The following is a 12,453-nucleotide window of genomic DNA, read 5'->3' as shown; positions in this document are numbered from 1 at the left end:
TGAACACTAAAATAGAAAAATGGCTACAGCTGAAATATTGGGGGTGATGTGCAGCATGCAGCTACAAAAGTGTCTGATACATCAATGACTCACTACACAACTCTCAGCATCAAGTTTAAAAAACACAGCTTGCACTTTTTTTTTTACATAACAGTTTTTACTAGAGATGAAAATAGTGGAAATTCCTACATTTTAAAAAGTCTACGGTCCTGATATGTCACTGATATGTGCTGCAGCTAAGCCGGTTTCTAGGTGACCAAAGGCACACAAGGAAGAAATTCAATCAACCATAAAAACAGCCTCCTCTTGCATTTTCAGTGTTGTTTCAGTGTTAGCTTTGCCTTTTAACTCTGTCCTGAACAGGTAATGGTAGTCTTTGTGCCAAGAATTGTGGAAAAAAAATGACTTTTTTTTTTTTTTTTAAATACTGGTGGTAAGTCAAAATAATACAGCATAGTCAAAGATCTGACTTCCTGAGTAAAAAAAAAAAAATTTACTAAGACAAAATCCTGATTAAATAATCACATTTTTGAGATACCAAGCAAAAATATTTAATATTTGGTTAAAAAATAAATAAAAGTGACTTTTAAATATGAAATAAACAAATAATTGCACTGCAGGGCTCCAAAAAAGTATTTAGTCTAATTAGGAGCAGTGGTGTAACAAATTAGTGGACATTGTAGCCCTGCAGTATTTAAGCTATTTATGGGTTTATTTCACTATTTGTACTTACCATGAGTATTTTTATTTTTATAATATATAACTTTTAATTAATGTTTTATTTTCCTGGTGGAAATAGTCTGCCATACCAAGACAGTTTTTTTCTTTAGCAATCATCTATGTGCAGTTTATGCATCTCCCCTCTCTTCTGAAGGTCCTCTAAAGATGCCACCAGCTGTTAGCTGGCTGTCATGATTATGTTAATATAGATTTTTTTTTGCCCTCCAGGACATTTGTTTAGACAGCTGGATGAGATGGTAGGGGCACATTATAAACAAACAGGTTACTCAAGTGTAAGTCAGCCATCTGCACCCAGTGTGGGTTCATCTACTGCTGCGTTTCACCGAGGGAGGAGCCCTCTCCTTCCAGGCCCACCCTCTTCAGTGACTCAGAGTACTTTCTCCTTCCTATACTGACAATGTCCTCGATCTCTTCTGCTAGGTCTTTCCTGTCGCTCTCGATCATAGCGGCCACCAGTCTTGACGCCGCTCCTGGTCCTGCGTTCTTCTGTCCCCGGGCCCAGTGGAACAGCATGTCCAGCACCAAGCCTCCCAAGTTGTCCCTGGTGAGGAGAGAAGAACATACACAAAACATCAAACACTGACTACAGTCACCTACCAAAGGACTGAAAAATAAATAATGTAATTACACTGTATATTGTGATTTAAAATATTAGTTATCACATAACCAATATTTTTACCAGCTATGAGCAATATTATACCTTTCAATTCCACCACACTTACATAAACTTGTTTTCTAGATAGTGTTCCAGGAAAACATACTCTATGAAATGTACTAACTCAGCCTTTTTATGTGTAATATTAGTATCTCCATGTAGCTGTAACAAAAAACTATGTATATACACTACGAGGTTTTGTGTCACCTGTTTCCAAAAGAAAACATTTGTTAGCCAGCATCCATCAAACACACATACCAAGAAATGACGTGAGTAAAATACTAAAAAAAAAAACTTATACAGAAACCCATCAATAGAACATGCAATCCTTTTTTTTACTTCCACCTCCTGGATGCGTCACGAAAGGTTTTCTGAGCGTGAGGAGTCGGGGGGGAGGGACAGATGAGCATCAGTATGTGTGTAATCTCCTGCAGTGCCCCAGATGGCTTAGTGCTGGCTGACAGTGCAGATTAAAACAATCAAAATTCTCTACCATTTCTCTCCCACTGCCTGCTTCCTTCAGTCACGTCACATCTCACTCCATCCCTTTGAGGCTTTGCCTGTGCCAACGTACGTGTGTGCATGCACTGCATACGACATTCACTTGTTTAGAGGTGCTTTAAACTGAACATTTTATCTAAATTTCTCTTGCAGGTTTACACATTTTACTCCATCTAAAAAACGAACGAGGTTAAACAGGTAAAACATAACACTGGAATTCTAAAAATGTATTTTCATTTTACAATTATAATTGATCTCTGCTTTCATAGGAACATATACCCAACCTTTTAAGCTCTTTATGATCATGTTGTACTGACAAGAGCTGTTCCAACATCCATTTACTTTAATTCCTAGTCAAGATATCCAGGTTCCCAAAGAATCTAAATAGTGAATTTGAATTTAAACTGTTACAATTTGAGTCTTGGTCTGAAAATAAACACATAACTGCACTGAATTTCAAGCTCGATATCACAGAACTATACATAGGTAAATATATAAACTTGCAGCTCAGTGCTTTACAATAAGGACATTACGTGCACTGTGTGCTCCATGTGAAAATAGGAACTAAGGAATTTCGGCTGGACATGGCCCAGGTTGTCATTCCTACCTGTACTTGTACTGGATGCGGTCCAACTCCTGGTAGCTTAAGCCAAGATTGATGCCAATAACACGCCAGTCCTGTGCGATCTGAAGAGAGATGGACAGCAGGTTGGCCTCTGTCAGGTAGCCGCTCTCAGGGTCACCCAGGTTCAGCGGAGGATACTGGTGCTCGTCCATGATGAAATTATTTTCTGAGTTTAGAGCCTATGACAAAAACAGACATGATATATGCAGTGTTGCCTTTGGCTTTTAACTTTAGATTCTAGGTAGCAGCAAACACTATTTTGTTTCTTTATTTCTGGAAGAAATAAGCATCTGCTTTAATGATAATGTGTATGGGAAGAACAGTGTACATTTAAAAAAATATATTTATATATACTGATATTCTAAGATCATAAGTATGCAATCCAAATGCACAACAGGTTCACACATTCTACTAAAAACATCTGCGATATCATATAAAATAAGGAAAACCGTCACTTCAACTGACAGGAAGTCTCAGTGGTAAAGTTGCCAGCCACTGGCTGTCGGGTCCTTTCCTCTTTCTTGCTATTTCCTCTGGGAGGTTGCTGGGAATCTCCCCTCTATAAAAAGACACCTGTAAAAGAGGTACAAAACCTATTTTTAATATGTTGTCCAAACAATGCTTACAGAATGATTAATGAGACAAAATAACAACTGCATTTCTAACTGGCACTGAGTCGTACAGCCGTGGTGGACAAGTACAATAAATGCTACTAATTAATTATAAACTTACATAAAATGCCCGCTTATATTGGCTTCATTAGAGAACAATACTTTAGATGTTTGTGTTTTGACTAAATTCTTTTATACAATTTGAGGTTGTATTTTTTCAGTTTAATGAATCATTTTGAAAGGTTTAAACTCTTTAACATATGAATGAACATAGATATTAGAAACACCTTACCACAAAATGCAATACAATAAAACAGTATCACAAAGGTAATATTTATAGTTTTAGTATTTAGGATCGGTTTGAATCGTATTAAAGTCCCATTCAGGCTGGATTTATTTCTTGAGGGGACGTTGGGTGATTCTAACATTACAGTAATGATTACAGCTAAATCACCCAGTGTCTTTCTCGCTCGTCCTCCTGTAATTTATATCCCATACAGAGCAACGTGTTTGTGTTTTAAAGTGGATCTCTGTGTGTTTTCTGCAGGTAGAGCTGCTGTGATTTTTTAAACCAGCACTGATTGATTTGACTTTTTTTTAAGTAAGTCAAAAAAAATGCGACTGATAGATAAAAACATGCTGAAATCGGCCTATTTGAATACTACTATGACAGCAGAAAAAAGCAAGACCCTGTAAGCTCATCAAATGGGTAATTGTCAATTAGTATATTCTTTTTTTAAAACTCATGTTTTATTTTTTCAAATTGACACCATTAAAAGTAGGCTGAATTTGCTATTAGTAGCTTCCATTTGCATTTCACTCCAGATGTATCACCGTATTACTTTGATACTCTAGAAATTTTTTAAATTAAATGATTCTCAAGCAAGTTCTGAAGGGTCTTTTTAAGCTGACTTCTGGAATTTGTGAAAGCTAATTCTGAATGACATCAATATGTGTTTCATGTCTGTTTGTTAAGATTTGAATGAGATAAAACTGTATGAATGTTCATATCTCTGCAATTTGCCAATGGTGAAAATGTCAATCCTGTCTAAATGGGGTGTTAGTGTAAATGTTATAACTGTATTTATGAGTGATATTAACAATCTGTTATGTACTGTTTGTTATAACATAATGTAGATAAGTGTATGCAGTTCTTGTACAATGTTTACTGCCACATAGTCAAAGTGACTGATAAATAAACACTATGTGTACAAACAGAAAACCCAGCTGAAATCATAATGCACAGTCACTGCACTTTCTTGTCTGTTGAGTATGATGCAGGTCTTACTTGTCCCCTCACTGCCCCCTCCTGACCCTGAGCTGGACAGATGAACACTTCCTTCAGATTCTTCAGGCTGGAGTAAAACACAAAACACAGTCTTCCCGCCACACAGTCTGGGCTCTCTGGAGACAAAAAACAGGAAAATACAATCTTGAGAAGATTTCTTACACATTGCTGTTTCAGGAAAATCATTACATAACAGCACATCATAAGACCCTCGAAGGAAAGGAAGCAGGAGAAAAAAATTGTTTATTTAAGATAGAGCCTCAAAGAGGACTTCAGACCTGTGCTGATGTCTAAGCCTTTCTCAAAGCCGGCGAAGAACTGCTCTCCTTCCAGCAGGTCACACAGGTCTGATGGCTGGGGTCCGTCGTACTGCTCCGACAAAGACTGCACTCTGCCATCCACCTGGATAGGAAGCATCACAATCACTGTTTACTTTATGTATAAATGTTTTGATGCCATGATATATCAGTTTGACTCACACAGTGGCAATGCTGAGAGAAGAGGGTTGATATACTTGATATACTTGGCTCCATTCCTGTTCACACTGTACACAGCAGACTTCAAATACAACTCTGAGTCCTGCCACATCCAGAAGTACTCGGACGACACTGCTACTGTGGCGTGTATCAGGAATGGACAGGAATCTGAATATAGGGATCTGATAAAAGCCTTCAGTGACTGGAGTCACAAGAACTATCTCCTACTGAACACCTCAAAGACTAAGGAAATGATCACAGATTTCTGCAGGTTCAAGCCCCCTCTTCAGCCAGTGAATACCTGTGGGGTGGACATGGAGGTGGTGCCAAGTTATAAGTATCTAGGTGTTTAGCTGGATAATAAGTTGGACTGGTCGCTAAACACAGACGCTCTCTACAAAAAGGGGCAGAGCCACCTCTTTTTCTTAACGAAGCTCAGATCTCTGGACATCTGTAGTAAGATTCTGCAGATGTTTTATCAGTCTCTGGTGGTAGTGTGCTGCAGTCTGCTGGGGAGGCAGCATCACACAGAGATGCAGGGCGGTTGGACAGACTGGTCTAAAGGGCTGGTTCTGTGGTTGGAGCCAGGTTGGACACACTGGAGGAGGTTGTGGAGAGATGCACTGTCAAGATGTTCAAGGCCATCCTGAAATACCCAGATCATCCGCTACACAAAACCTTTATGGACCAAAAAAACATCAGTGGACGGCTCCTCTCTCTCCGTTGCAGGACGGAGAGATACAAAAGATCCTTCGCTCCTACAGAGTTACCAGACTAACTGAATTTCCCCTCAGGGATAAGTAACGTAATTTTTTCATACTCTCTTTTCTCGGTGTAAGTATATCTATGAAAGTAACAGAGTTAAATCATAGAGAGGAGAATTACAAACCTTGTTAGCAGGTAAACACTGCAGCATTACTTGTGAAGGATCAGTTTTCCTCTGCAGGACCAGGAACTGGACTTTGAACTGTTTTAGCCTTTGATAGACCTTCCTGACAACTCCACTCACACAGCGATGAGTGGTGTACCACAGCCAGTACCTGTGATGGATGCCCACAAAGATGTGTTAATACAATGAAATCACATAAATTAAACATACATGAGGGTTGGGCTATTTATCAATTTTTACTTTCCATTGAGATTTTGACTGCCAACAATTATAAATACAAGATAATCTAGACAAAACAATTATATTTCTGCTGTTGAATAACAACATTTTTAATCAAATTTATTTTGGTCAAATTTATTGTCATTTTTAAAAAAAGATATGTTTTATCGTTTTCAGTAGGTTGTGAAGTGCACTAAGTTAATTGATCTTATTCATCTTGATGTGATTAATTTTCTTTATTATTTTTAGGTAACTTATTTATTATGCGCTGTAGAACCTGATAATGTAACAAATTCCCGATAATGTAATAACCTCGATAATGTAATAAAAATCTGCACTTGAGTCCATTGAAAATGTAATAAAACCTGATCATGTAATAACTTCCCGATAATGTAATAAAGTGCATTTCCCAATAATGCAATACACTTTTTACCAATAATGTAATAAAATATAACATTAATGAGAGGTTATTACATTATCAGGTTAGCCTTCATTTCGCAAGTCCTGATAATGTAATAATTCCCAAATATTGTAATAATTTAACAGCAGATCACCCATTACTTGGGTTCAAGTGGTGATACTGTGTAGGCAACTCTAGCTCAAGAGCTCTAGCGCCACCAACAGGTCAAAGTTGAATGTTTATTAACTTTTGACCTGCAAGCCCCAACATACTTTATGAGACTATATTCTAAAAACTTACCAGGAGAAATGCGAGATGTAGAAAATGGCATACAGATGGGTGACGTAGAGAGACACTTGCGATGTAATGTCAGTCCAGGTTTGGGCAGTGGGGTCTCCATGCAGCAGATGCAAACAGGACATATCAACTGTATGGCCTGCAGAAGCACCAGACATGTTAAAACACGCTAATACATTCTGTTATAAGCATGTGTGAGAATGAAGGCATATTGTACCTGTGACTCCAGATGGCAGAGGGACCTGAACTTTGATAGGCTGCAGGAAATCCATGCTGGGAGTCTGTGAGAGGCAGAGGAGGGGGCTAACTCTGGCCTGAGGATCTCCACACAGTGCCTGTACCTCTGACACAGACACCTGCAACACCTACAGAAAGAGTGAAAGACTGAAAACCTTGCAAACCATGACAAACTGATACAGACTTCCATGTGATGTAGAGCTACCTGCAAGGTTACAGTGCGGGTCTGCACGGTGGAGTCTGGAGGGAAGTGGAGCTTGACTCCAGGGTCAGCGCTGGATACCAGCAGGGCTCCAGCTTGTGTAACAGAGCAACTGTCCTTTGTTGGACGGGCCACTGCCATGAACCAGGAGAACTGGCTCACTGAGCAGCAGGCCAGCTACAGGGACACAAACACTCATATTATAATTTGTTCTACGAAAAAAAAAGCTTGAACACACCTGTAATAACATTATTACGACAGGCTTTATAATTTACTCTGGCTGGACGTCCACCAGGGTGGCTGCTATGGCTCTCGCTTCCTCTCCTCAGAACAGTGGCCAGAGTGCTCCATGACCGTCCGTCAAACTTATGCACCACCACCTCCCTTCTTTTTGTCCGATGATATGGCACGCACACCTCGACAGGCTGTAAGGATTTTTAAGTTGAAGTGCGTTTATGTCATGTAAGTGCAGGTAAGAACCCAGTAACAAGATAGAACGAGAAAAACTTATGAGGATCAAAACACAAATGATTATCTAAATCTTCACAGTATAGTATGCACATTTTCTGCATTAAAATGTCTTGAAACAATTACACCTATGTGTACTTGTGTACCTCTGTGTACTTACACTATTCCAAATGTTCCCAACAATTTTTAAAAACAGAGAAATGGCGTAATTTTAATCAAGGTAATAGTCATTGGCGTCATATCACCTTTGCGCCTGTGTCAGCTACGTGGTTGTCTGCCAGAAGCTGTCATAACTTGCCTTTTTCAGTTTTAAGACACTTTTTTTTCTCAATACACTCATTAGATATTGGTAATTTTTATATTTTAAATGTATGAAAAATTGTAGTCATTGAACTTCTGGATCTGAAGTTATCAGAGAAACAAGCTGAGCAAACGATAGCACTAGCTCGGCCTCACAGCTCCTCTGGGAAGTCCTGCGAACCAATTAAGCATTGTACTTGAAATTGAGGGACGACTGAAGCACAGATTTTGATCACTCATGATTCTCACTAATTGGTAAATGCTTCTGTCTCTTAAACCCCACACCTTAAGTATGTAGTACAAACTTTCTGTAACAGATCTGCCCAAACAATCAAGGTTATTTTTTCAGACTTGTGAAAGCTCCTTCAGAGCCACTGACAACATTATACTGTTTTTTTACAGAGTAGTATAAACATGAAAGGAAAACTCATCTTTATGTGTAAAATCAATGAAGTGACTGTAAAGCAGATGTGGTACATAGCAGGCAAATTAAGCTCAATACCTTTAGAAACGTAATTCCATGAGGACGAAGTTCGAGTGGACGACTCAGCAAGATGTCATGCTCCTGCAGACACACCAACTTCCTTTCTGGCCTTTTCTCAACCCACTTCAGTCGTGCGGTTCTCGCCAGGCAGCCCGGGGGGAACAGCAGCTCAGCCCCCCCTGGGAGAAACACATGACATCCAGCAGACGACACACAGAAACTAAGGAGCAAAAGGAGCGAGACATATTCAATCTCAATCTAGTCACAAACGCCTTAACTGAAAATATATTAATATATGTAATATTTCCATTCTGAGAGCAAGAGAGTACCTGTGCTGATTTAATCCGAGGTGCAACTCTTGGAGTTTTGTTTCTGCTTGATCTGGTAAGAGAACAGTGATGCAACACAGTGAATACCCTGACAGCAAATTTAAACACAGTGTTAAAATACAATAGTCAAAAGGATTAAAAGGAACAGTTTGCCCCCAAATAAATAATACATTTTCTATTTAACAATCTAGATTGTTTTGGTGTGAGCTGAGAGTGTTGTTGAGATATTGGCAGAATAGAAGCCTTCTCTTGAATATAATTGTACTACACACCACTATACCAGAAAGACAAAAGACATTGCTGTTGACTTTTTCAAATCAATTTTTTGGCACTTTGAGCATGACAAGTGAAGTGCCATTTAGTCCCATTATATTCGAGAGAGGCAGACATACGGTCGATTTCTTGAGCAGTCAGCAACTCACCAAAGTAATCTAGATTGCTAAATAGCACTATAGCGACTACTATCCGTTAAAAAAAGCCGCTACGAGGCTAAGTGGGCTCCACACTGTGACGCCTTCAAAATAATACTTCCAAAGAATCCATGAAGTTCTGATGCGTTAAACTGGTTTTAACAAAAAATTAACCGACAAGCAGTTATACTTGCTATATGAGCAAAAAATAAAACAAATTTAACAGAAAAGTTGATTCAAAAGAGTATTCAAAGTGACGGTCCAGAGATGGTCAACAGAAAAATATCAAAGCCTACACTCACCCTCTTTGTTCTACCTCCCGCCAACAACTGACCAGGTAAATGGGTGAAACCACACCCCTGTCCCATAACTGGAAGTGACATACACCAAACAGATGTGTGCAGCCTAACAAAATAAACAACACAGGAAAAAATACATTTTGGCTCCTACAAGCACTACAGGTAAGATGGGGTGAACTGTCCCTTTAAGAATAAATAAATGGAAACCCTTTTCTTTCCTCCTCACCAGGTGTAGGAGGGAGAGGAGGAGGGGTTGGAGGTCGTCCCAAAGGATTGTCACGCACATCTATTTTCAGCAGAGGCAGTTTGTTCAGACAATGTGGGATCAGGCGGAGGTCATTGCTGTAGATGACAAGCTCCCTGAGAGACAGGAGGGAGCCTGGGCAACAAAAAAAAACATTTAAACCTTTTTTTAATGCAGCGAATTTAACTTGCATCAAATAAAATGAGACCCCCAGTTTGTTACTGTGTTGCACTGACACACCCACCTACCCTTACACACTTACCCATACTCTCTGGTAGCTGCTTCAGCTTGTTGTGGGATAATTCCAATTTAACAAGCCCCTCCAGAGAACCAATTTCATCAGGTAGCTTCTGAAGGAGATTATGTGAAATATCCAGTGTCTGTATTGCTTTCAGCTGACCCAGACTCGGGGGAAGAGAGACCAGCTCGTTTCCCAGGAGGGAGAGGTAGGTGAGGGAGGACAGCTGGCCTATATCAGGGGGCAAGGCTGAGATGTGGTTGTGACAGAGGAGCAAAGAGGACAGCGCAGGCAAGCTGAGGAGGCAGGATGGCAGACAGGAGAGCTGGTTGAAGGAGAGATCCAGGTGCACCAGAAGAGAGAGGGAGGACAGAGATGTGGGCAAAGTGGTGAGGAGGCCAGGCAGTGGGTCACTGTGCAAGTCATAAAAACAGTGTCCTAGATTAAGAAAGAAAAATGCAGTTAGATGCAGAAAGATTTGAGCAAAGAAAGGAAAAATAGAGATAAATAAAACGTCATATTATAATACATTAACACAGTATTTACTGCAGTTTATTCATGAAATAATCTGAAAAATACCCCGAACAGCCAGTGAACGCAGCTCTGTCAGATGGGGCAAAACTTCCAGTGCACCATCCAGGCCTGGTTTATCCTCAGAGCCCAGTCTCAGGTACTGGAGGCCCCTCAGCTGCCCTGGGATGGACCCCCAAAGCAGAGGCAGTGCAGCTGCTCCTCCCTGGTACACATCCAGGGTCAGCCTTGTGTCAGTCAACACAGCTGAGAGATCCACAGAGGGGGGCAAAGGTGGAGTCAGAGACAAGACAGAGGAAGAGGACGACAAGGATGAAGAAAAATTGGCATGGTGAGGGGTGGAGAAGTAAGAGGAGGAGAGGCTTGATGTAGAGAGACCATAGGTGTCCATGAGGCTGGACGGAGACAAAGACGGAGCATCCCTTTCTGGCTCTGCTTGGTCCTCAGACATCACACCACTTGATACTGTTGGTCCAGTGTCCCTGTCTGATTTTTCCTGATTCTGGCACACAAGTGCTCTGCAGAGCTTCAGGGCCAAAATGTCCATAGAAGGGTCTGGTACTCCACCTCTGGATGTGTTACATGCATGTGACACTTCTTCATCCTCCGACCTGCCTGGCTTCACTCTCCAGCCAACAGCCTGGTCTCCATCCTCTTCATCAGCAGCTGCCTCCTCCTCGCTGCCTCTCTCCATTGAAGAGACGGTTTATAACACTAGAGAGCTTACCAGTCATCAGGTTCTTTCTAGTCAAGTACTGGTCCGTTTTCTTTCTGCATGGTGTGTCTGTAACGTCACTCATTACACTATAAACCTTCATTAACTTCAGCTAGAGCTAAATGACGGCCATGAAAAACAAAGAGGACTATTTTGTTTTACTACAACGTTACATGTCTTCTGAATGGCAGCTTTTAGCTAGCTACTACTTACGTGAATATAAGCTAAAAACAATACATATCCGATGACTTTAGTGGCTACTTCAGTGATCCTTATATACCGTTTCCAATGCTACTTACTGACACTGAGTAGTGTAGTGTTGTTTAAAAATTAAATGTGTAACAGCTGTCTCTGAACTTCCCTGTTTCTCTCGCTCTCCCTTTCTGCTTTCTTACTTCCTTGTGTCCAACAATGTTTTTAAAGAAAAAGCTTTGCGTCACTGTTGGGCGTTCGTTTTGTTGTATAGCGTGCGCCGACGGAAACGGGTGGAGTCTAACGGTCTTTACCTAAACCGATAAGTAAGAAGGGCCGCCTCTCCGGTTGTTGTTATGTATAAAACCAAGCGCTCTGATACTGGCGCCGCCAAAGTTTCAACTCAGGGCGGGACAAGTTGTGCCAACGTGTGCAGTCGTTGTCAGTACCTGCTCGGCCAGCGGGCGGCGCTGTTTCATATATATTGGTATTGTGGCAAATGCTTTTATACAGTCTATGGGCTAATGCCAGCATTATTTGCACATGGAAAAGATCAAATTGAATCACATTTTTTACAGTTTCAATAAAGAACAGCATTGGTGACTGTGCTTGTTATGCTTTCTTTGCGTATTTTCATTAGTTTAATGTCTACATCCTACACAAAAATATCCTCTGTCTTAAAAAAAAAAGATATAGGCAGACATAGGCAGACATAACAAAAAATTAATTTAAAAGTTTTTGTAAAATAATTTCTGCAATTTGTCTTGAAATTGAAAATACCTAATTTAAAGATTTAATTAGGAATATTTTGGTTATTTTGTTATTTTAGTCTTGCATATCATCATATCAATATCAATAGCAATATATATATATATATATATATATATATTGTATATACACATTGTTCTCACATGAGTTTGATAATTTTGTATGAATTATCATTCTTCCTTTAATCCTTTAAAGGGTTACATATCTAGTTTTTTTTAGAACCCATCTGTGACCCATCAGTACAAACTGCACTGCATATTGGCAAAAAGAACGTGTCAAAAGTTCATCTCTGTTGTGGAAACCATTTACTTATTTGCATTTGTTCAATTCAGAT

The 12,453-nt window shown here is 40.0% G+C and overlaps 1 protein-coding gene across 1 annotated transcript; it reads right to left on the bottom strand.

Annotated features, from left to right (window-relative positions):
• Window positions 1-135: 135 nt before the first annotated feature.
• Window positions 136-11,536, bottom strand: pidd1 (p53-induced death domain protein 1). The gene is made up of 15 exons (XM_059334672.1): window positions 10,493-11,536; window positions 9,938-10,351; window positions 9,658-9,810; window positions 8,723-8,774; window positions 8,412-8,613; window positions 7,417-7,566; window positions 7,145-7,318; window positions 6,920-7,067; window positions 6,706-6,841; window positions 5,787-5,937; window positions 4,700-4,823; window positions 4,422-4,537; window positions 2,988-3,095; window positions 2,505-2,701; window positions 136-1,282 (listed from the first exon to the last, which is right to left on the bottom strand). The coding sequence occupies exons 1-15, from the start codon at window positions 11,136-11,138 to the stop codon at window positions 1,048-1,050; spliced, it is 3,006 nt and encodes a 1,001-aa protein (XP_059190655.1). The 5' UTR covers window positions 11,139-11,536; the 3' UTR covers window positions 136-1,047.
• Window positions 11,537-12,453: the final 917 nt, after the last annotated feature.

The sequence above is a fragment of the Centropristis striata genome, chromosome 6 (assembly GCF_030273125.1).
Source record: "Centropristis striata isolate RG_2023a ecotype Rhode Island chromosome 6, C.striata_1.0, whole genome shotgun sequence".
NCBI lineage: Eukaryota > Metazoa > Chordata > Actinopteri > Perciformes > Serranidae > Centropristis > Centropristis striata.
This window is presented reverse-complemented; position numbering and strand designations above follow the sequence as displayed.

What these genes read in the sequence shown, in the direction of transcription:
- pidd1 (XM_059334672.1), bottom strand. Translation starts at nt 11,138, where the DNA reads ATGGAGAGAGGCAGCGAGGAGGAGGCAGCTGCTGATGAAGAGGATGGA. An exon ending in CTGGTGGACGTCCAGCCAGA is followed by an intron (nt 7,319 to 7,416) that starts GTAAATTATAAA and finishes GTGTCCCTGTAG; the next exon opens with CTGGCCTGCTGCTCAGTGAG. An exon ending in AGTGTTTACCTGCTAACAAG is followed by an intron (nt 4,824 to 5,786) that starts GTTTGTAATTCT and finishes CTTCCTATCCAG; the next exon opens with GTGGATGGCAGAGTGCAGTC.